At 56.3% G+C, this 24,447-nt stretch overlaps 1 protein-coding gene across 1 annotated transcript; it reads right to left on the bottom strand.

Moving 5' to 3' along the window:
• Positions 1-24,280, bottom strand: PIAS4 (protein inhibitor of activated STAT 4; the record flags this gene model as incomplete). The annotated part of the gene is made up of 11 exons (XM_084249048.1): positions 1-863; positions 1,167-1,297; positions 3,340-3,500; positions 3,604-3,677; positions 6,498-6,603; positions 6,699-6,827; positions 6,938-7,028; positions 7,331-7,372; positions 8,177-8,261; positions 19,063-19,489; positions 24,254-24,280. 11 exons carry the CDS (start codon positions 24,278-24,280, stop codon positions 580-582), a joined length of 1,557 nt encoding a protein of 518 aa, XP_084105174.1. The 3' UTR covers positions 1-579.
• Between the last annotated feature and the right edge of the window lie 167 nt (positions 24,281-24,447).

The raw sequence follows: 24,447 nt of genomic DNA, 5'->3' as shown, positions 1-24,447 counted from the left end.
CAACCCACTCCATGGCTTCTTGGCGAGAACGCTTGCCGCTCGCCGCTCGGCAGGCGCCGGGGCTCTGCGAGAGGACGTGCTCACAGAGAAGAGAAAAGCAAGGGAACAGACGGGGTCGCGATGGTGGTGGGTGGTCGTCAGGGAGGGCCCCGCCCGCCACCACCCCGCAGGCTGCAGTGGTCGCTGGAAGGTGGGGCTGAGGCGCCCCCGAGGGTGCCGCTTCCTGGGCCCCGCCCGCCCAGCCCCAGGGTCAGCTGGGTCCTGAGGCTCGGCCTCCAGCTGGGGAAGCGGCTGTGGGGGTGGCCTGCCTTGTTTTTAAGAGTCTGAATTTTTTTTTGCAGGATTTCTTTTCTTTTTTTCTTTTTTTTTTTTTTTGTCATTTTACTTTTTTAAACCCTCTGCCGGGAGAGTCCAGAGGTACAGGTGCCAGGAGCCAGGGAAAGGGGTGGAAAAACAAAATGAACAATAAAAAGGAAAAAAAAAATCACTCCTCCCTCTGTACCCCGAGGCCTGCCTGCGCCCCTCCGGTGGGTGAGCACCAGGAAAGTCGAGTGTCCGGCCAGTGGCGGCAGCGATTGGTCAGCAGGCTGACACCAGGCCCTTCTGGAAGGGGCAGCGGCGCTTGGGCCGGGGGCCCTCCTCGTCCTCGTCTTCCTCCTCATCCTCCTCCTCCTCCTCCTCCTCCGAGGACGAGGAGCTGTCCAGCGTGAGGTCCACCACGTCGGCGCCCGGCTTCCCGTTCTCCGCGCTCCCCGCCGCGCCCGCCCCGCCGCCGGCGCCCCCGAGCACGCTGCCCCCGCCGCCGCTGCCACCACCGCCGTTGACGCTGGGGGTGGGAGGGAGCCCGTTGGCGTCCGAGGGGCCTGTGGGGACAGGGACAGAAGCTCAGGGCTGCTCCTGCCCGCGGGCCGGGAAGCCACAGCCAGCGAGGGGCAGGGCAAGCCCTGGGACACCCCATCAGTCTCAGGGCGCTGCCCCCGCCAGGCACACAGCAGGTGTCAACAGCCGCGCCTTGCCGCCTCGCCCCAGCCGTCCTGTCCTGTGGGGGGCGGACTCCACCGGGACGCTTCCCTTTTACATCAAATTAATGCTGCACGGCAGAATGTGAGTCAAACCCAGGCGCCTTCAAGGCCCTGAGAGGGGTCCAAAGCCCAGGGGATACTCACCAAGCACGAGGATGGGGCACTGGGGGCTGCAGCTGCGCTCCTTCTCTGCGCGGATCGGGCACCACGAGCCGTCCACCAGGTACTCAATCTCGTCGGCGTCCTGACACTCATTCAGAATCTTGGAGAGCAGCCTAGAGGGGTGGGCGGGCTGATTCCTGGAGCCGTGTGCACCTTGCTCCCCCACCTGCTCCCCTGGACTTGGGCAGGATGTTTTCTCCATGCTCGCCAGGGCCTGGTACCCACCATTCTGCAGAGGGCCCACAAGTCAGCCCCATTTTACAGCTGGGGAAACTAAGGCCTGGTGAGAGTGTGGGCTCGCTGAGGTCTGGCTTGTCTCCCTGCCCGCTGGCTGAGGCAAGTGGTCATCTCCAGCAGCTGGGGTATCTGAGGAGCAGCCACATGCCCATCGCAGGCCTGGGCAGGGACACCATCACCACCATGATGGACCCGCCCTGGCTCCAGCATTTGTTCAACATCTAAGCTGCACCTGCCTCTAGGTGCCTTCAACGCCCTCAATCACAGGCACTTAGGATTGAGGGCCCGTTGCTACCTGATACCCTGTAGGGCCAAGAGGTGCCTCCTACCTCCACCCTGAAGCCTCCTCGCTATCATGTCCACAGATCACCACTCCGGGTCACCCTGGAGTAAACACAGCTCCACCTGCACGCACCCCCACCCTGGAAAATACCTGCTCACCCTCCAAAGTCCCACTCGAAAGTTCCTCTTCTTCCAGAGCTGGCCCCCACAATAATCAGTGTGTCTGTCTCTGCTCCTTCCCACCCACTCCCCATCCCCATGTCCTAAATGAGAGATCCCTAAGGTAGGATCACCCTTGGATCCCCCAAGTTCAGGCGAGGGCCCTCCAAGAATCAATGTATAAACGAAGGACCCCTTTTCGGAAAGCTTCCTAGCAATGCCCAGACCCTGTGGTTGCTGGGATCATGGTCTGTGTGGGTCACAGCTACACTCTCCAATCTCAGTCCTGCCCGCCCCTAGAGCTGTCAGAGATGCTGGCACCCCGAGCCCAAGTGACCCGCTCTGGGCCTGTGGGGGGAGGCGGGTACTGGGCTGCACAGCTGCCAGGTCAGAAACAGAGCCACCATTCAGGACCAGCCCTTGCCGATGGCCCCAGAGGCCTTCTCACTCCGCCCAAGGCTGGACGGCATGGGGGTGTCAGCTTGCCCCTTTGAGAGGGGACCCTGGCTCAGAGCTGCATGAACCTGGGTTTGAGTACTAATCTGGCCATCTGCAAGCTGGGGGGCCTCTGGACTGGTAGCTGCCCACTTCGAGCTTCAGTTTCCTCATCTGTAAAGTGGAGACAATTAAGGCCCCATCCCTTGGGACATTTGGGAGGGACAGTTGGCAAGACCCTGAGCTTAAGGAACCTGAACATGGGGACAAAAGCCTATGGCACAGGCATACATGGCACCTGGATGTTGGGTTGCTCCCCCTCACCCCCAGCACCCACACCCACATCCTGCCCATGGACAGGCTGATGGTGGCCTATAGTTGTTGGTTCAGGGCAAGGCTGCAGGCATCTGCCCTGAACACTCTTTTGTGGGACATTCCTGCCCCAACCCCTCCACCCTGTGGCTCTAGGGACAGAAGGTGGGTGTGGCTGTGCCTGGCAGGAGCTTGTCAGTCAGGTGCTAGGCTCAGTTTCTGGAAACCGAAGACTCGAGCAGTTTCCCTTTAGGGGAGGGCAGGGGAATGGACTGGCAGCACGCTGGTGACAGCAAGGAAGGGGAAGACCGGGAAGCCACCAACTTCGGAGAGAAGTGCATTCCTTTCATCTTTCTTTGCTGTGCTGAGCCCCACTGGAGAGGCAGCTCTCTGAATAAGGGGGGGTTCTTGAGTCCCCTTGTATGTGGGGGAAAACAGACACATGGAGAGCACAAGGTCATCCAAACGCAGTGTGGGCCCTACTGGGTCCAGAGTTCAGTTTCTGGAGCCTAACAGAAAAAGGCTCTAACAAGTCCTGCAGGGTGACACTTGCCTCCCTCTGCAGCCCAGGCTGCAGCGCTCCCAGGGTCACTACAGGCCCTGGAAAGTCAGGAGCCAAAGAGGCCTCATAAGCTCTACTCCTGGCTCCACAGAAAGGCTCAGAGAGGTGAGGGGTTGAGCGCAGGCAGCCCAGCAGGCAGGAGAGCGCCCTGCATAGCCAGTCACTCACCCATCGATGATGAGCTGGTCGTAGGGAGCTGGCTTGTCGCACACGGGGCACATCCAGGTGGGTTTCTTCTCGTTCATCTGGAGGTAGAAGACGGCGTCGAAGCACTGCAGGTGCGCACAGGTCTCCGCCCGGCAGGGCACCGAGAGCCGCATCTTCACCAGCTGAGGGGTGTGGAGGTGAGGTGTGAGCAGGCCCAACCCAGCACAGCCTGTCCCAGATGCCCCCACACTATGGACAGGGAGGAAGGGGACCTGGCCAACTCACTGGACAGATGAGGGAGACGCGCACGCCGGTGGTGGCAATCTCACTGTCGGGGTCCAGGCGCAGCTTCTCCTTGACTGTGGAGGAAGGGGTGGTGTTGGAGGCAGGCACCTGGGGACTTGGCTCAGGAGGTGGGTTCTCTGCAGTACCCACTGCTCCACAGGGGAAGTGGCTCACATGCCTGCATCCCCGAGCCCTGGCACCTGCTGCATTCCAGAGCCCAGGGGCAGACATGTCCGTGGAAAACCCTGGGTGGCAACTAGTTATTACGAGGTGCTCCCTGGGTACAACCACCAGGAGAGCCGAGCCTCCAACCAGTCCACCCTGCTGGGGATTTTTATTATTTTTTTAAAGATTTATTTATTTATGTGTACAAGAACTGGGATACAGGCCAGAGGTGTGGGGTTGAGAGGATTCACCAGAGACAGAGCAGGGAAACAGAATAGGCAAATTGACCAAAGCACACTGCTGAGGGGAGCAGCGGGCGAGACAGGAGAGGTCTGCTGAGCCATGTGGGTTGCTCCCGGGCTGGCCGGGGATCGAGCTTGTGCTGCAGAGGCTGCAGATTGCTTCATAGTGCGTTGCTCAACCCCTGCGCCACCAGGGAGGCCCAAGATTTTTAGACTTTTCTGGAAAGATTCATATACCACAGGTCCTCACCTGTGACTGTTAATTTCCCTGAGAACTCAGCGGTGAGAGATAGGGGCCTGCTCTAGACAGTGTCAGGGCTTCCTGTACCACACAAGGGAGGAAGCTGCGGTGCCCTGCTGCTGTGACACCCCACTCTGGGAGCACCTACAGCGGACCTTGTAGGGGCAGCAGCCAAGCCAGACCGGCGCACCTCCTCGCACTACAGTCTGTCTTCTTAATAGAGGCGATGGCGGCCTCCACAACAAAGCCACATGCAGCAAGGAAAATGTACCTAACATGGGAGGCCTCCCCTTCTGAGAAGGCACAAACTTGAAAAAAATCTGAAAGGAAATACAGCTAGCATGCCCCGGGACAGCCTGCCCCGGGATACTGGGTCTTCCTCCTCTCAGTTTCCTAGGGCTTCTGCTTTGAGAGTGGCAGGGAGATCAGCCCACAAACCCAGAGGTATGTTCATCTAAACTGCACCCTCAGATAGCTCCAGAAAGGACTGACTTAGCTTTGCGGGCTGCAGGTTACCTTGCACGGAGCCTGGAGCCTGGAGCTGCCTCTCCCAACAGGACACTTGGCAGCCTGGAGGACTCCTGTCCCCTCTTCTGGGGAGCCTCCTCTCTCCCTTTCTCACCTCTCCCCACTAAGGTCACATCAGTTACTCCCACCTCAGTATGACTGTCTGCCCAGTGGCTCCCCACCCCTCAAAAAGACCCTGGGCAGCTGAGAACTGATGTACACATGCTTAGGGCCTTAAAGCCAGGCCTCAGCCTGCCCTGACAGGGAGGTGAGCTTGGCAGGAGGGTTCGAGTGAGAAGAATAGGACTCACTGCTGCCACTGGAGAAGGCTGGCAGTGAAGACAGCAACGAGGGCCTGCTCTGCAAGGCGACCCAGGGCTTGCTTTGGCAAGGAAACCTGACTATGTAACCAGGAGGGGCCTGGACTGTCACATAACCTCCAATCGCCCCCTAACCCCCCAATGTCACAGGTTCCAGGCCTCAGGCCTTGGCGCCTGACTGGTCAAGGTCATGAAGGAGTTAAGCTGGGCTGCCTCATACCCTACCCCCACCCTATGGCCTCATCCCTTGCCTCTTCTGGTCAAGCTGGCCATTGTCCCCACAAGGAGATGGGGAGACAGGCAGGTGGGGGGGTGGGGAAGAGTTGAAGAAAGGGCCCTTTGAGGGAAGCAGGCGGCGGCGTGGCTGAGAGCACACGGGTGGAGGCCCTGGGGGTCATGGAGTCCTAGTTCTGCCACTCTGTGTCTCAGTGTCCCCAAATGGGGACATCACCAGGCTGCAACTCCCAGGGTCACTGTAAGCATCAAGTCAGCAGTCACTCCCAAGGGTCCCCCAGTGACCAGAGAGGGCCAGTGACTTGCCTGAGACCACACAGTGTGCAGACACTGCTGAGCACGCACGACATGCAGGCCGTCCCCTTCCCTGCACTGGGAACCAGAGCTGCGGGTCTTGACCGTTAATTTTAAAAAGTGTATTCTGTGACTCCCTCCTTTTCTTGGTTGTTGAAAGTACAAAAAAGAGGGGTCTCCCTAGTGGCACAGGGGTTAAAGTCTCAGTGCTATCGGGCTGTCACTGGAGAAGCTGCGGCCTGAGCTGGATCCCCAGCCAGGGAGTTGACCCACACGGCGCAGCAGACCTCTCCTGTCTCACCCACTGCTCCCCTCAGTGGTGTGTTTCAGTGGATCCGCCTGTTCTGCTCCCCACTGTCTCCAGTAGGTCCACTCATCCCCTGCACCTCTGGCCTGTACCCCAGTTGTTGTGTGCATGAATATGTAAAATAAACCTTTAAAAAAAAAAAAAGCACAAAAAAGATAACTGCCATTTCAGGTGAGACCTTGTGTCTTCATCCTCATAGCTCCCACCACAGACCTGTCCTCTGCTCCTGCTCCTAGTCCCCTGGCCCCCCAGCCTCCCAAGTTATCTGCCTAGAACATCCATCACCTAGGTTCTGCACTGCCCCAGCCCGCCCCGCACTGGCCAGAAGCTCCCTCCACACACACCACCCTCAGTCCGCCCAGCCCCAGTGGCCCTTGCACTGAAGATTCTGCTGCTGGATTCCCTTCTACTTCCTACCTCCTCCAGAGACCTCTGAGCTCCCCGACCCCCAGGATGACTAACAATCCCACAGCTGGACCCTGGGAGGTCCTGGTCCCCTGCTCATGGCCCATGCCTCATGTCTGACCAAGAGGGAGGCTCCTGCCCTCAAGGGGCAGCCAGCAGAGCAGGTCCCAAGCACTCACCCAGTGCCTTGCACAGCTCCGGATGCTTGACCCCGATGGTTTTCAACCTCTGCAACAGCTCCGAGGAGGTCAGTTGCCGTACCAGGTACAAGGCCACGGAGTAACTCTGGGAGCAGAGGGGTGGGCAGTGGGCGTCAGGGTCAGGCAGCCAGGCAGCTACGGTGGGGTAGCCAGGAGGCAGCACCTGGCCCTGCCACTCACCTTGCCGTAGTTGCCCCAGGTGACAGTGATGCGGTTGGTGGCTGAGGACAGGTACATGAGGTGGGTGAGGTTGATGGGGCGGCAGGGCCTCTTGGGCTCCACTCCAGGCTTATTTGACGGGTAGTAGCCCTGGAAGCACAGGTCAGCTCATGCCATGGGCAAGGACACAAGACAGGGGAGACAGGGGATGCCCATGTGCCCCCCACCCCAACTGGGGCTGTCTGGGGTGCCCTGCTCACCGGGACCGAGCAGTAGCTGTGGTTGACCTTCACAGCGATATTGGGTGGGTACTGGTCCTCCTGAGGGCCGCTGGTGTCTGAGTAGCAGATTCTGCAAGGACAATGGGACTAAGGGGATGAAGGGGTCTCGGCAGAAGAGGGGCCTGCGCTGCTGTAGGAGATCCGACACGGGATCCAGGGTGGAGGCCACTTTGATGGTCCAGGCAGTGGTGACAGACCCATGTCTGGCCTGAATTCCCACAGACAAGGACAAGTAGCACGACTGGCTGGGGAGTCAGAGAGGGGCTGAGAGGGGCAGCAAGAAGGGGAGGGGAGGTGTGGCAGGGCTGCAGCACCGGGGTAAGGGAGACAGGCTTGGCCAACAGTCCCGCGCTGGGGCACACCTGGGCTTACCTCAGGACAACCTGCACGGCCTTGATCCCGGGCTGCAGTTCTCTGTGAGCCAAGGGAGTCAGATGGGAGCAAAGGAGAGAGTGAGGTGGGAGCACCCAGCACACCAAGCTGACCCCTTGGGCCAGGAGACCATGGGCCTCACCTGGGAGGGCCAAGTGGACTCACCTGCCACCTCCATTGGCAGCTGAAGGCCTAGAACTTTCTCTCCTATCACAAACTCACTGGTGGTTTAGGTAAATGACCAGTGACGAGAAAAAGGGGGGACCGGTGAAAATATGAAGTGGGTTGGTGGGTGTGAGGCTGGCCTGTGCTAAGTGTGGCTGCTCAGCTGATTTCTGGCTCCACCAGAGTCGCAAGGGCCTTAAAGAGCATAGTCACTCTTGGAAAACCAGCCTCCAACCTCATCTGTTAGAGCCCAGAGGCTATCACCTGGGTGATTCTGCCCGCCCCTCCTCCCCCCGGGGAAAATGGGTGATGTCCGGGGACATCCACAGTTGTCAGAACTGGGGGTGTTCCTGGCAGAGTGGGCAGGGGCCAGGGATGTTGCTCAACACCCACACAGTCCAGGACAGTCCCTCACACAGAATGACCTGGCCCTGATATCAGCAGTGCTGAAGGGACAGACCCTATTCAAGGGGGACAACCCTATTCAGGGACACAGGGTCAAACACAGCAAGGACTGCTGACCCTTGTGCACACTGCCTGGCATACGAGAGCGGGCATGAAGCACGGGCTGGGGTGGGTGGGCTGCCCTCCCCTTCAGGTCAAAGGCTCGCTGAGGCTAGTACTCAGGCCAAGCACTCCCACCAGTCCCCAGGGTCAGCAGAGGGCCAGGGCACCACACACCTGGAGTTCCGGATCAGCTCCACCTGCCTCGGTGTCAATGCAAAGATGCACGGGCTCTCTTGGAGCTTCTCGTTATTCTGTGGAACTAAAGATAAACTCAAGGTCAGGTCCCATCTGGTCACCAGCAAGGGCGTGTCTAAAAGTCTGGCCCTCTTGGAGGTGGGAAACAGGAAAGGGGAGACTGAGTCCCCCGGGAGGACAGAAGTCTCAGGTGAGGACTGGGGGGCAGTGGTCTTTCTTGGAGGTGCTCGCTATGGCCCAAAATTCAGGGTGCGCTCGCTACCAGGCCTACTGCACTGCAACTGAGGGCCCCAGCCTCACCGGCCCTCTAGAGTCGAGGTGTCTATTTCAGGAGACCGAGAACTGCTTACTGGGAAGGAGAGCTGTGCTGGGCGACAGGATGCAGCTCAGACACACCAACCAAAACTCTGTCCCTCCCTCACACAGCTGTTCTGGTGATCTAGTGAGCCTATGCTTGGCATGGGCCGGGCACTTACTGAGTCCTCATGAGTCCTTGAGTGGATGGTGACAAACCAGACAAGAGGTCCTGCCTCAGGCCCTCAGGGGCCAGTCTCAGAGAGAAGTGGAAGAGCAGTGCTGTCCAAGGGCACAAAGCAAGAGTCACAGAGTGGGCCGGCTCCCAGTGGAGGCATGAGGGTGCCACAGAGCCTAGCTCCACCACCGTGAAGCACCTACTGGGTGCAGCAACTGGAGGAATTCTGCAAGGGGACGGAGACTGAGGTGTGAAAGTCAGCTCTTCACTCTCAATTTTAACTGCAGAGAGCCACAGGCGAGATTAAATAATGCTCTGAACTGAGTGAGAAAACACAGTGCTCCAAAGATGGGGTGGCCACCACAGACCTGAGGCAGAATCACAGCTTCTGTTCAAGAAAGAGAATGGTTTAAGAACAGCTTTCAAGAAAAGCAGGTTAAAACCACAGTTGTCAGAAGGAAAAAATTAAAGAACAGAAGTTGATGAAACAGAAAGCCAACAAAGCCAAGCAAGAGTCCTTGGATCAAGGCCTAACTAGACTACAGTGAGGATACACACGATCAGACGTGAAAGGCAAACTGGACAGTCTCTATAACCTTTTGGGTCAACAGGAAAATATAATAAGCAACTTCATGACAATCAATCTACCCACTTAGATGAAATGAAAAAATTTCTGCCAAAATATTAAATTACAAAAACTGGCACCAAAAGATAATGAAGGCTAGAAAAGCTCCTTATGTTAAAGAAACCGAATTTGTAATTAAAAACCTTTGCTGGGGCCTCCCCGGTGGCGCAGCAGTTGAGCGCTGGGTTGCGAAGCTGCCCGCAGCCTCTGCAGCGCCGGTTCGATCCCTGGCTGCTCCTCGGCCACCGGAGGAGGGTCCCACATGGCGCGCAGACCTCTCCTGCCGCCCGCTGCTCCCCTCAGCAGTGTATTTCGGTCCTTCTGCCTGCTCTGCTCCCTGCTCTGGCTCTGGTGAATTCTCTCACCCTCCTGTACTTCTGGCTGTACCCAGTGTTTGTATAAATAAATAAATAAATCTTTAAAAAAAAAAAAGAGAAAAAAAAAATAAAAAAAAATAAAAACCTTTGCTGGTCCAAAGTGAGGCGTTTCAGTGATTAAAAAACCATACAAACTTTAAACTCAGAAAAGGTACAATATTCCTTGTTCATTTCACTTGGCCACTGTAACTCTGCTATCAAAACCTGACAAAAAAAAATGCACCAAGAAAAGAAAATTTCAAATATCCCTAATGAAGAGATGTAAAAATCCTTAACAAAATAGTGGCAAATGTGGGATTTGGCCCAGAATGCAAAATTGGCTAAAATGAAATGGCCGACAATGCCACGTGTTAGCAAGAATGTGAAGTAACTGGGTCCCTCTGCTGGGGGCGGGAAGAGGGAATGTAAAGTGAGTGGTACAACCATTCTGGAAAACCACTGGGCAGTTTTTCTTTTTCTTTTTTTTAAGATTTATTTATTTATTTATTTATACAAACACTGGGTACAGTCAGAAGCGCGGGAGGGTGAGAGAATTCACCAGAGCCAGAGGGGAGAGCAGAGCAGGCAAAAGGACCGAAGTACACTGCTGAGGGGAGCAGCGGGCAGCAGGAGAGGGCTGTGCGCCATGTGGGACCCTCGCCAGGGGCTGGGGATCGAACCGGTGCTGCAGAGGCTGCGGGCAGCTTCGCAGCCCAGTGCTCAACCGCTGCGCCACCAGGGGAGGCCCTGGGCAGTTTCTAATGAAATTGGACAGCAACCTCACCCTTGGGTGTTTGCCCCCCAAATAAATGGAAATATGTTGACAAAAAAGCCTCGAACAAGAACACAGAGGGCAAGCATATTCCTAACAGCCCTACACAGAAACAGCCCCAGCGCTACCAGCGGAAGAAGGGATAAATGAGCAGCAGCACATTCACGCGGTAAACGAAACTTGTGTCCTTCACAACATGGACAAATCTAGAAAGCACTATGCTGAGCCAAGGAAGTGTTGCATTGTGTGCGGTCACGTTCTAGAACAGGCAATACAATCTAGTGAAAGGAATGAGAATCAAGATGGCCTGTGGCTTCTGTTTTTGAGGGGCTTAGAGGTTACCAGACACATTAATTTGTTACAAGTCAAACTACACACTAAATGTCTTTAAGAATTTTATTGTATGTAAAAATTTTTATTGTATGTAATTCAGTTAAAAAAAGTTTAAAATTGCACTGAGAAATCATCTGATTAGAACAGATGGAAAAACTGGACAGAAATTGAAGAAGCTGCAGTCATTAGGAGTGAAAACCTCTAGACGACCTGGCACAATCTTTCAAAATTAGCAACGCAGGCCAGGGCAGCAGCACCTGGGGCTGGAGGCCGAGGGATGCACCTTACTCAGAGCATCTTCTATCAGTAAAAGGTGACCCACCACCCAAACACCCCCACCTGAGCTATACCCTTGGGATGTGAGAGGAGACGAGACAGGGGACTCAGAATCCAGGGGCTCTGGGGCTGACAGGGCATGCTCTCCAAGGCGGGCTGTATGTCACACTGTGACTGGGACCAAGGGTGGGGGGGCGGTCTGCAGGTGCATGTTCGCATATCTGTCCAACTGGCATCTGGGGGCAGAAGAGGGGCCTCGGGAATCTGGCCTCCAAGGGGTTGGATAGAAAGACGTGTTTTATTTACGCTACGGGGAAGGGCGAACCGTTCCTATAAACGTGCAAATATGTTTGATTTCGGACAGCCAAGTGGTCTTTGCCTCACACCACGAAGCAGCCGAGGGGAGGCACAGACTACACCTACAGCACTTGGTTTAGGAAAACACGCAGCCAGACGTCACCCTTCCACCCCGGCCTGCCAACCCTGCTGCTGTAGAGCCTTCTGAAGTCCAAACACAACAGGTACCGTCCTCCAGAATCAGACACGATTTCAGTTTAAAGCCAGCTGGGGCTCAGAAGTCAGCTGGGGGTCCAGAGCCCCAGCTCTGCCGGGGGCCCTACATCCCCCTCCCCAGCCCGGGACCCCTCTGTGCTTATGTCCCACTTCTCAGGGCTCATATGCGGGGTCCCCAGCGCACACCGGGAGGTGGCTGCCACCATTCATGCTTGTTTGTTGAGCGCCAGGTTGGTCCCTGTGGAGTCCTGGCGAGGCCCTTAAGGAAGAGGCACGGGGCACACTCAGGTCTCCTGCAGACACGCCCAGACCTGAGCAAAGAGCCAGGGAGCAATTATTTAAGGGGGGAGGGGAAGGGGCTGTCTCAGCCATCTGAGCTGGGTGAGAGATCACAAATATCCCTCACCCCAGTCCCGACAGGCTGCTCTGCCGCAGACACAGACCAACGCCATGGCTGAAGGACTAGGATTCAGGGACCTGTCCAGGGATGGTGAGCTGCCACCACAGCTAGGCCTTGGCACAACCTACACCACTGAGGGTGGAAGGTGTTAGTCGGTCCCCCAAAGTCAGGCCTTTGCCAGCTGCAAAAGGACAGCAACCACAACTCTGGCCCACCCCCATAGCCTCTCTTCCCACCAACCCTGTCAGCTCTGCTTTCAAAGTGCACCCAGTGCAGTCCCGCCACCTTCCCCTTGTCAGATAAGTCTGCTACACCCCCTCCCTGGTCTTCTGGGTGCCCTCCTCACTGTCTGTTGCCATCCAGGTACTCCCCACCTGGTAGCACATCTAGCCTGGGGCATTTGCACCTGCCATGCCCTCACTGGAACATTTCTCTCTCAACTACCCACATGGCCCTGGTATTTTGTTAAGTCCTGCATAAGTGCCATCAGAATGGAAGCCTACCCCACGAATTTTTATTTAAAAGCTGCAATCCCGGGACCTCCCCTGGTGGCGCAGCAGCTGAGCGCTGGGTTGCGAGGCTGCCCACAGCCTCTGCAGCGCCAGTTCGATCCCCGGCCACCAGTAAGGGTCCCACAAAAAAAAATAAATAAATAAAAAAATAAGCAAGCTGCAATCCCGGAGCCTCCCTGGTAGTGCAAGGGGTTGAGTCTCAGCACTATGCAGCTATCTGCAGCCTCGGCAGCATGAGTTCAATCCCTGGCCAGGGAGCTGATCCACATGGCACAGCAGACCGCTCCTGTCTGGCCGGTTCCTCCTCTCAGCAGCGTATTTCAGAAGATCCCACTCTGAAATTCTGCGCCCCACTTTGTCTCTGGTGAATCCTCTCACCTCAACACCTCTGACCTACACCCCAGTTCCTGTATGCATAAAAAAAATAAATCTTAAATAATAATAAAAGCTACAATCCCTCCACCCGCATACCCACACAATGTTGGCACCTCAAGGCTCCATGCTTCATTTTTTTAATCTTTACCTCTAACAATCAACACCATTCCTCAGTGACTTCACTTAGTTCTTTTTCTCTGGGCCACTCCTCCCACCCCCCTTCCTGTGCACACCCACAGGCCTAATGCCCCCTGGGGACTAAAGGGAGGGAAGCCCCAGTTTCAGGGTCCTCCAGGATCAAGAGGACCCAGGAAACTGGGAAGCAGCCCTGGGGTGAATGTGAGACATGGCGTTCGAGGGCGTCTCTCTCCACCCGCCGCTGCTATGCAGCCTTGAAGCCGCTGGTAGAAACGAAAGACCTAAGAGGTCCCCAAAACACAGGGGGCGGGGACAGCAGTTGGGATCTAGCCACACTTCCCAGGATCACACACACACAGAGCAAAGAGGGGGGCTGCTCTGGTGACAGAGCTACAGTTAGCCTTTTCTGTTAACTAGTGTTTTCCATGATGAACATATACTTTTACAAAAATCTAAATTTAAAAATAGATAAACAGGAGATTTTAAGAGGTCACTCAGGGGTGAGTGGCCACCATCCCACTGGTCAGAGCACACGCGCTCCAGGCTGGGGGCCCTCACGCCCACCCCACCATGCAGTTCTCTATCCTGGGACTAGGACCATATCTGGCCCAACCCCCACCCTGCTGAGATTCAGCGCCAGCTCCCTCAAATTGAGAGTTGGGATAGCGCAAAGTTCAAAGTCTACGGGACTGCAGGGTGTGTTTAATGAGGGTGATGCAGGGGGGTTGGGGGGGGCATATGCTGGAGGACGCAGGGGCCCTGGCTGGGTGCAAGGGCCCTCACAGCAGAAAGCTATTGGGTACCACAAGACCTTCAGTCCTGGGCTCTGGGTTCAAATCCTAGTTCCTCCACTCAGGAATATGAGAATACTGAGTGCCCACACGCTCCTGACTTCCTATTTGTGGTGTTATGGGACAGGACAGGGGTTGGACCCTGAAGAGGGTTCAAGAATGACAGCAGTCCCCAGTGCTTCTCAGTTCCAAACCTTTGCCATCCCCCTGGGTGCAGTGGGGAACATGTCAGCCCCAGTCCTGGGCGTTAAAGAAGGCATGCAAGTTAATAAACAATGTCAGGGTTGGATGTAAGGCTATGGAGGACCAGAGCAAGAGTGTGATAAGACAACAGCAACAGCACATGCAAAAGTCCTGGGGCAGGATCATGCCTAATGGGGTAGAAGAACAGAGAGGAGGCCTGTGCGGCTGAAGTAGAATGAGCAAGGGGGAGAGAGGGAGGAGAAGAGAGTGATGAGGGGCCAGGGCACAAGTCAGCAAGCAGTTCAGGGAAGAATTTTTTTTTTTTAGATTTATTTACTTATGCATACAAGAACTGGGGTACAGGCCAGAGGTGCGGGGGCGGGGGGGTGAAAGGATTCATCAGAGACAGTAGGGAACAGAACAGGCAGATTAAAATACTGCTGAGGGGAACAGCAGGCGAGACAGGAGAGGTCTGCTGCGCCATGTGGGTCACCTCCCTGGCAGGGATTAAACTCGTGCTGCAGATAGCTTCATACTGCTGTGTCATAACCCCGTACACCACCAGGGAGGCCCCAGAGAAGCATTTTAAACAGAGGAGGGGAATAGCCAGACTTCTTTGAAAGCTATTTTTTTTTTTCTAAGATTTTATTTAGGGCCTCCCCTGGTGGTGCAGCGGTTGAGCGCTGGACTGCGAAGCTGCCCGCAGCCTCTGCAGTGCTGGTTCGATCCCCGACCCCCGGCGAGGGTCCCACATGGCGCGCAGACCTCTCCTGCCGCGCCCGCTGCTCCCCTCAGCAGTGAATTTCGTCAGTCTGCCTGTTCTGTTCCCGGCTCTGGTGAATTCTCTCACCCTCCCACGCTTCTGACTGTACCCAGTACTTGTATAAATAAATAAATAAATCTTTAAAAAAAATTTATACAAGAGTTGGGGTACAGGCCAGAGGCACGGGAGGGTGAGAGGATTCACGAGAGACAGAGTGGTGAGCAGAACAGGCAGAAGGACCAAAATACACTGCTGAGGGGAGCAACGGGGAGACAGGAGAGGTCTGCTCACCATGTGGGTATCTCCCCGGCTGGCAGGGAATTGAACCCACACTGCAGAGGCTGCGGACAGCTTCACAGCACTGTGCTCAAACCGCTGCACCACAGGGGAGGCCCCTGGCCAGACTTCTACATTCAAATCTGCTCTGCTGCTGGGGGAACAGTCATGATGTGGGAAAGAGATCAGGGAGGAAACTGGGCATGTGGGCAGGTGAAAATCAGGGACAGAGGGAAGAGAATCGCATGAGGCAGTGAGCGGGCAGAACCTGGAGTAGGCTGGAGCTCTTGCCTGGGTGCTCCCCAGGCCACCTATGGACTTCCCTTGGCAGGTTATGGTGGGCACAACTCAAGGTCAGGGAGGCCCCAACCTGCCCAGTGGCAGGGCCCCTGCCTCTGGACCTGGGACACAGGATATAGCATGTCACAGACACCATCCAGGCTCCAGGATGTGGACTAGACCAGGAGATGCCATGGTCCCCACTCCTTCATGGCATTTTCTGGCCTCTGCCACCAGTGTCCAGGCTATCCTCAACCCCCCTTCCTGTGTAACACCACATCCGGTCACAATGGCCTCCATTCATCAGCCCTCTCTCACCACCAGGCCTCTGCCTAAAACATACTTCCCTATGCCACCTCTGCCTGGCTTGTTGCTACTCAGATCTCTGGTCTAGAAAAGAATTCCTCCTCTAGGAAGCTTTCCAAGCGCCACCTCCCGATAAACTCAGGAAGGGGCTCCTGGTACTAACAGTTGCCCCCTAGGAAGCCTGCACTCCCCTTCAGAGCATGTATTACCCAGCACCATCTTATCACCTCTAGTGCAACTTCCTGACAGACTGTTAGGGACCTCCAGTACCTTGCATGCCGCTCGGGCACTGCAGCCAAGGAGCAGAGGCGAGATGAGGGACAAATGTACATCTGGAATGCTAAGGCAAAGGTGGGCACTAAGCCAACAGCTCTCAACCAGAATCAGTGCCCATCACCTCCAGGGGACATGTGATGTGGAACCCAGGGGATATGATTTATCACAGCCCAGAATGACTGGCTGCAGAAAGCTGGGGGCCTTGGAGCAGCACTGCACCAAGTCAATGTCCTTCCTTCTTTATGCCTGTGAGTCTCATGATGGCCTTGCCTCTCCCCCACACACCCTGACAAGGAGATCTGGGCCTCCTGGGATGGACTCTGGCCAGTGACACCCTGAATACCCTCAGGCCTTGAGATACCCCAAGCTGCAGTGGCATGACCTGAGACTGTGTTCCCTGCCCCCCTGAATTCTATTAAGGCCAGGAGGCAGGTGCCTCTGCCCCAGGGGTGCCAGCACCTCTCCCTGCTGAGAAGGGGAGAATGGCTGAGCCAGCTTCTCATGCTAAGAGGGGTCCTGGGATGTAGAACCTTGCACCTCCACACAGGGGTGCAGGGCACGATGCCACAGAAGGGGGGGTCAGAGACAAGAAAATGGCTGAGCACATAGCCCAGAGCCCCTCACTCAGGAGGCTGTGTGACCCTGGGGCGGTCTTCTAACCTTCCTGAGAACAGCTCCAAACCCACCACTGATGCAATCTTCTGTCTCCAGAAGGCCTCCCAGTGCTGGCTCTATTACTCCCCTCCCCTCCCCCACCCCCAACACTGCAGATTTATGCCTCCTGACCGTCCCGCTCGGTCTCCACCCCAGCACCATCCATTAGCTCTTCCGGAATAACAGACTTAAGTGTTGGGCCTCATTCAGTCAGGGGGTCGTGGCCAAGGGTGAAGGGAAAGGGAAGCTGGTTGAGACAGATCTTCCTGAAATGGCCCTTGGGCAACACCAGTGCTACAACATATGGTGGGGGGACCTGTGCCCAGGCAGAGGTGCGGGGACACAGAACGGCTGCTCTCCGAACAGCAGCAAACAGACTGCTCTGGGGCCAGGGTCTGTCCCTGGGAAGCCAAGCAACGCATGGGACTGCCCGACAGGACGGGACTCCAGGGGAACACGCCCCCTTCCATGCCCCGTAATGGGGAAAGAGACCGAAGTGGGAGCAGAGGCAGAGCAGGGTGGGCCTCTTTGTTCTGAACTGCCAGCAGAGTAATTCCTGGTGTAGACAGGGGAGCAGACTCTCCCGGAGAATCAGGTGACCGGGGTCCCTCGGGGTTCAGGGCAAAGTGATGCATTGTGGGATGCTAGTGACTGCATGCTCTCCCTGCAGGAAGGAAGCATGCAGTCTGCGCCTGGGAGGGGAGTCCTCTGGTCAGAGTTCAAAGTCACCTCCAGTCCTGTCCCCCCACCAAGCCTGCCTACTGCTTCCCAGTGAAAACTCAGCCTCCCAGCTACAAAGATCTCGCAAGTACCTGGACTGTCAGCTTAACCTTCAGAACCACCCAAACAACCAGATCTCAAGCCCCCAAGCCTGCTGGAGGACCCCTAGGGGTGGGGGGTGTGGATGGGTTCTAGACAGGTTGAGGAGGGGGGAAAGAAAAGACAAGTCATCCCAGACAAACCCAGGAAGGGGCAGGCGTCAAGTACTGCCACACCAACCTCATAACAGATGTTGCTGGGTCACAGGGCTCCCCACCCAAGAGAAAAACCTAGTGCCAGAGAATACAGTCAAAGGCAGGGCCTCAGGCTGGGGTGGGGGGCCCTTAGGCTACTTTGAGTTACCAGCAACTTCTTCCTCCACCTCCCTAGAACCAAAACTGCTCCTGTCCAACTTCACAAAGCCCAAGAGGAGTAGGTGTGCACCCCCCCTCCCCTTTCTCCCTGCCAGTCTCCAGAATGGGATAAAGGGGGTCGGTTGGCATTAGGCTGGAGCTGAAGTCTGTGTGGAGAGAAACACCAGGGTCTCTTGGGCAAGCAACACAGGATACTGGATCAGCAGGGTGGGAGGGAGGAAGCGGGAGGTCAAGGACCCAGCATGCAGCAGGGATTCTACAGATGTGGGGGGATTGAAGGGGAGATGAGGATAGTTCATGGCAGGATCCACAGTTCTGGCACAGGCTCAGAGCACCGCAAGACCCCAAAGGGATGCTAGGATGTCAGTTCCAGGGGTCAGGGGCCTTAGTCGGCTCGCTGCTTTGCCCCAGGATGGCCACCCACCCCACAGGCACTCAAAGACTAACTGCATCAGTAAACGAAAAGATGGATAGAGATGCAGGAGGAAGAGGACACAATGAGAAGGGTCTCCAGAAACATTCAATGACCTGGTACAACCCAGGGTCAACAGAGGGCAGAGCTCTCCACCCAGGAAGCTGACACTCATCCCTGGTCAGTGTCACCGAGGTGCTGGGGAGGGATGGGGGCCTTGCACACAGCTGGTACTCAATGAATGGAAGGACAAAGAAGTGAGCAGGGGAAACTTGGAACGCTGGCATTACCTCCCCCAGCCCGTAATGTGCCTGCCTCCTGGGAGGTCACCTAGTAACTCCTGATTGGCCGGCCGACCTATAGTTACCAACCTGAAGCCACTGACCAAGGTTCCTCCCGAAGGCCACCTGCCAGGAAATAAGCCTTTTGGGGGGAAGGAGAAAGGTCAGGTACAAACTTCTAGACCCTTTGCCACAGGGAGCAGGAATGCAGGAGCCATCTCTCGGGTGGCCCCTGGTTCACCTGCCTCCTGATGGTGCGGCCTGGCGTAGCCCCCTTGAGGACACTCAAGCAGTCTATGCAGAGATCCATGTGGCAAAAACTGGGGTCCTTGGCCAACAGCCAGCAAAGAACTGGTGCCCACCAGCAATTATGTAAGCCCCCTCCACCCCCAAACTCTACTGCAACGGGCAACCAGAAGAGGCAGCCCTGGCCACCAACTTGGTTGTGATTTCATAAGCGAGTCCAGAGCCAGAAGTGCCCAGCTAGGCTCACACCTTGGAAACTGAAAACTAACTAACAGCTTCTTTGAGCTACTGGGTTTGGGGGTAATTTGTTACAGGGCAACAGTCACTAATACAAAAATCCTAAGGTGAATCTTTGTGTTTCCTGAGGGACAAGCCCCTGCCATCCCATAACCCCTGGGGCTGCCCAGAAAGCAAGCAGGGTCCTTTCCTGGCTGGCTTCAAACACTATGAGAACCCAGGGGGCAGGAGCCCGTGGGGGAGGGAGGGAACTCACCCAGCTCTGTCGGCTTCAGCAGCTCATCCAGCATGTTAAAGAAGGGCAGTTTCACCAGGCGGACTTCTGGCTTGAGGGTCTTCGTGGGCAACCGCCCAAGTCCGTTTAAGTACTTCCCATAAAGGACAGGGTAGTCAATATTGGGGCCTGTGAGAGGAGTCCTGGGCACTGCGCCAGCCCGGTCGTAGGTTGAGTGCATGGTCAGGGGGTCCAGGGGCCGGTGGGGCTGAGGGACGGGCTCCGAGTTCTTCTTGGCGTAGCGTGTTTCGTAGAGTTCCTTGATCTTCTTGAAGAGCTCAGGGCTACAGTCAAACTGGACCAGCTGCAAGGCCCGGGTGACAAGTTCGTGCTTAAGTCCGCTCTTACTCCGACCAACGAAACCCAGGAGCATCTGAAGATCGGAGACTCGGAAACTCATCACCATGTTCTGGAGAAGAGCAACCACAGACACCGCTAGAGGAGGCAGGCAGAGTCAGGGGCAGCCAGCGAGGCGCGGAGGCTTCTCTGCAGCCTCCTGGCCCTGACTAGGGGCAAGGCAAAGTGAGACCCGGGCGGCAACTACCCAGCCCCACCCGCGCCCCTCTTCATTTCTAGGGTCAGTGCACGTCTCACTGGGCCCCACCTCCCTGCCTCCGACCTGGCTGCCAGCTTACCCATCCCCGCGGGGCCCCTCCTAGCTCAGTCCTGCGCCCTTCCTCCTCCTCCAACCTTCCCAGCATTGCCAACGCAGCAGAAACTCCTGACTACCCCCACCGCCTTCTATTTTAGGTTTTCTTCTCCCATCTTCAAGCCTGAAAGCTACCCCAGAGCGGGAACCAGGAACCGTGCTTTACCCAGAAACAGCTTCTGCTACTCCCCAGCTAGGAACACGGGTCGCCTCTCTGACCCTCCGTCTCTTCGTCGGGGGAACGACAGGCTCCATGTCACAACGGCGTGGGGCGATCAGAGAAGGGAACCCACCGAGCACAGGGCGTACGCCTACCAGAACTGGCCACGAACACGTCTTCCCTTCGGCCCAGGGATGGCAGCCACAACCACCTACCACCACCCGCCTGCCGGGGACTAAGCTGGACGTGTGATTACACACTTCACTCTGCTCCTTGAACAGCCCCGCCGGGTTGGTGTGAAGTCCACGTACAGTCGAGACTCGACCCCAGGCCTGACCCCGAAGCAGGGGTGGTTGTGAGTCTACTATGCCCTTCCTGGATCGACCCCCAGATGAGCACGATTGAGGCCGTCCAAACGTCTGCTGCTCACTCCACCTGGCTCCCCCCACACATGTGGGCAACGGGCTGGATCATTCTGTGGGAGAATGTCCTGAGCACCATAGGGGGTCCAGCAGCACCCCTGGCCAACCCCCAAACCTCAGCTGTGACCACCACAAATGTCCCCCAAACATCATCCAGTGTTCTCTTGGGGCAGGATCAGCTCCAGCTGAGAACCATGGCTCTGAGGTGGCAGCCCTGGGGCTCCTCGGCACCAGAGGCTGTGAGTACGCTGCAGGAATGTGAATAGGTCCGACAGGGTCTGGCACTTAGTACCTGGCAGGGTCCCTCCAGGCCCAGGTTAATGCCAATGTATTCTTTAGGGTTGTCTGGTGGTATGGCCTGATCTCCACAAGACACTAAGGGGAAAGAAGGTACCCCCAAATACGTCATAAGCTAAACGTTCTTGAGGGTTTCTGGGCCACCTACACTGAGCCCTGAAGTTGGCCCATGATGAATGAAATGTGGTGAGAAAAAGAAACTTCCAGGGAAAATGGGGTAAAAAAACTGCACAAGTAATGAGAGTGATTATGGAAAGCTGGCGAGGACAGCACCCAAAGAAGCCAATAAATCACTTAAACTCAACTTGAAAGAGCCTGATGCTCACAGGAGAGCGGAAGCCCGGCTAGGGTGTTTACATATTGACCTCCATGCCAGGAGGCGCTGGTGTTCCTGGTCTTCTGGCTGCTTAAGAATGAGGCATGGAGTCTGACAGTGGCCCCCAGGGCTCTGGGCCCTGGGTCCAAGTCCAGACTCTGTTCTGGATCCCCAGAAGACCCTGGGTCCCCTGTCAGGCCTCTCTGCACTTTGGGCTCATCATCTGCTGGCACAAGATGGAAAAATCTGAGATTCCTTTTAACTGTACAGTGCCAAGATCCTGCAGAAGGATCTGTGCTCTGTCCAAGCACAAAATGACAGAGACAAATGTATAGGGCTGCCAAGCCTTGCCTGCACAACTTCAAGGGGAGCCTTCACCTGCTCCTTTGAGCAGCTGTGGGGTGTCTGCCACACACCCAGCACCACAAGGCCCTTCACCATGACGGGTCTCACGAGTACCCATGCCCATCATGCAGGTGAGGAATCAGAGGCCCTGAGAGGAAAACAGCTAGCCCAAGGCATCCCTGCAGGACAGCAGCAGAGCCAGCATTCTAACCCAGGCCTACCAGGCTCCTAGTGGCATTTTATTCCACTCAAACCAGCTGTCGGGGGACCCTATGCCCCATGCCCAGGAAACTAAGGGGTCTGGTGGCAATGCAGAGTCCGCAACATTCCTAAAACAAAGAAGCTTCACCTCCCTCAGCCTCCTACCTAGAGCAGAGAAAAAAAGCTTGCAGACAAGATGTTTCCTCTGGAAGAGGCCCAGGGACTCAGAGGGGAGAAGCGATGTCATGTGGACGCTAAGCATCCACAGTGAGCTAAGGCAGGTGAGTTCAGCTTCTCTGACCACAACAGCTCTCTGACATCAACCCACGCCTGGAAACCCCCAATTCCACTGGGGCCTAGCCCCTTCTACCAGGTGGGACATCCTAAGCTGCCAACAAGCATCCCACAGCACACCCCTCAAGTTACCATATGTTTCCGACTCAGATTTCTCAGCAGCTGCCACCAAAGAGTCTGCCCTTGACACTAGGCAAGGGCAGGTGGGGCCTTCGAGGGAGCCACAGACATTCAGGAAGAAGCCCCAAGCACTTGGCACATCACTTCCTGCCCTGGTATATCCCAACCTGCTTGTTATAAACAGCACCTGCCAGAGTCGTAACCTGGGGCTTGCTCTGGAGCTGTGTGAAGCAGCACAGGCTCCTCTGAGGCCTCTGAGCACTGGAGAGACTAGAGCCACCCTCTCCAGGAACTCAAGGTCTATGCAAAACTATCACACAGGGGTCACAGATTGCCCCCCAAGCCTTCTCAGGGGCCTCAGGTTAAGAGTATCAGACTTCCCTGTTTACCAACAAACAAGACCACATGTTCCGCCCTCAGACCAGTCCATTTTGCACCCTAAAAGACAAACCCTCTAGCTCTTGATATGAGGTGGGAAAATACATTAAAAAGGGGGATCTCTCAATTGCACATTAGGCACTCTGAAGTGAAAGCATGAAAATGAAGGACAAAGAAGAGTCCTTAGTGTAGGAGTGAATTGTGCTGCCATCCTAAGCCCCCCTGAATGGAGGCTCACATTTTAGTTAAGTTGTAGAAAGGGTTGACTTGATTTAATTGGGGTGGGGGCACCCAGTCACCAGAGGGTCAAAAAGAGTTCATCAGATCATATTTCAAGGCAGGCCCTGAATTGTATAAGGAGTGCATCCTTGCGCTCTGGCTGGGGTGGGGGTGGGACACAGACTTGCAGCCCCACAGAGGAGGTTAAATTTCAGGGCTCCGAGGAATTGAGACCTGTCCTTAGACTTGTAGAGCTCAGAGCATCTCCAGGGCAAGTCTCAATTTATCACAACTCTAGAGAGAGTGTGTGTACAGTAAGTAATGGGGAGTGGGGAGGTCTAGAGGAGGCAGGACAATACCACAAGATCACAGAACCCTGAAGGCTGCATTTCAGATCCCAGCAGGAGGGAAGGGAGTATTAGGAGAGTGAGGGAGGGAGGGAAAGAAAACATTTACAGATTAGGACTTTGGTGAGAGGTTAGTGTCTTCATTCTTCAAGGGGAGACCCCCCACTTCCTGAGAGCAGCAGCTTGAGTCAACTTCACAGGGAAGAACCATAGTGCACTGAGGGGCTTGGGTTCTGAAGCCTCACCTGCAGGGAAGGAACCTGGGAGAAAGTACATCCCTCGCAGGGGACAGCATCTGTAGGACATGGAACTGAACCCCAAACTGGAACTTGGGGAGAGGCACCAGGAGCTATCCGAAATAAAGAAGCCTACTCTGGAATCAGTAGGAAACCCTCCAAGGATCAATATACAAGAGATTGGCAGGAAAAAAGGGGAGAGGCTCAGAAATCATATCAGGGAGACATACAAGGATCTAAAGCAGAGGTTCTGGAAGTTATGGTGGGAAGCCCAAATTATAGGGGAGAGACAGCTGGCATGGGGTATGATCCTGCCAGCATGGATTCAGAGTCCCCACGAGTGGAGTCCAAAACCTCACAGGCCCTGTCCTCGGGAAAGAGAAGGAAGAAGGCAAAGCCCAGGACCAAAGACTGAGATGAAAGAATTAGCAAGAACTTCAGACCAAGAACATGGGTCAGGGCTCCATGGTGGTGGGGGCCAAGCTCAGCTAACACGGCTTACTTCGGGGTGAGAGAGAGGGTGCCAAGAGGGGGCGGGGTTCTGGGACCAACGCGGTAACAGAACAGGGCTGGGTTCGAAACCAAGTCTTGAGGTACAGACCACCCCCACACACAGGACACGCAGTATCTGAGGGCGGTTCATCACCCTGGAAGGTGGAAGAAGGGCCAGGGGGGCCCTTATGAGCAGGGAGTCGACAACCCCAGCGTGGCCTGCTGGGCGGGGAGGCTGAGATCCAGACACCAGCCATGGATGGCGGAGAGGTGCAAACACTCCCCCAGATAGGAGACTACTGACCCCCGCTCAAGACGAGCAGAGGACGGGCCGCCCAACCCGTCGTGCTCTCCTGGGGTACAGTGTCTCAAGCTGGGAGGCGCGGCCCAGTCCCGGTGTTTCGGGTGAACCGGACCCTAACCGCTCAGGCTGGAGGGGAAGGAAGCCCCGCCTCAAGCCCGGGGGCTGATCCTAGCAACTAAGGCTGGGGTGAGGTTTGGGGGGCCCCGCCCCCGGTCTCCCCGCCCCCCCGCCCGCACCCGGAGCCCAGGAGACGGGGGCGGGCAGGGAGCTGGGCGGCGAGACTCTGGCGGGCTGCGCCGCGGGGCCACAGGTTGATGGCGCAAACCTCGGCCCGCCCCTCGGCCCCAGTCCCTCGTCCGACCGCGCGGGCCGGCGCCGCCGCCGTTCACTCACTTTAGCCTCCACCAGCTCCGCCGCCATCTTGGCCACCAGCGTCCCCCGCGCCGGGAGCCCCCAGCCGTCGCGTCACGTGACCGCCCGCCACTTGAGGGCGGGGTCGCAACCGCGGCCAATAAGCAGTCACGCGCTCTCCTTCCTTCTCCCTAGCCTCAGCGCGCGCTGCAGCGCACTACGCAGGCGCGCTCGAC

Source organism: Talpa europaea (genome assembly GCF_964194135.1).
Source record: "Talpa europaea genome assembly, chromosome: 12".
Taxonomy (NCBI): domain Eukaryota; kingdom Metazoa; phylum Chordata; class Mammalia; order Eulipotyphla; family Talpidae; genus Talpa; species Talpa europaea.
The sequence above is the reverse complement of the archived record's forward strand: the minus strand, read 5'-3'. Positions and strand labels throughout refer to the sequence as shown.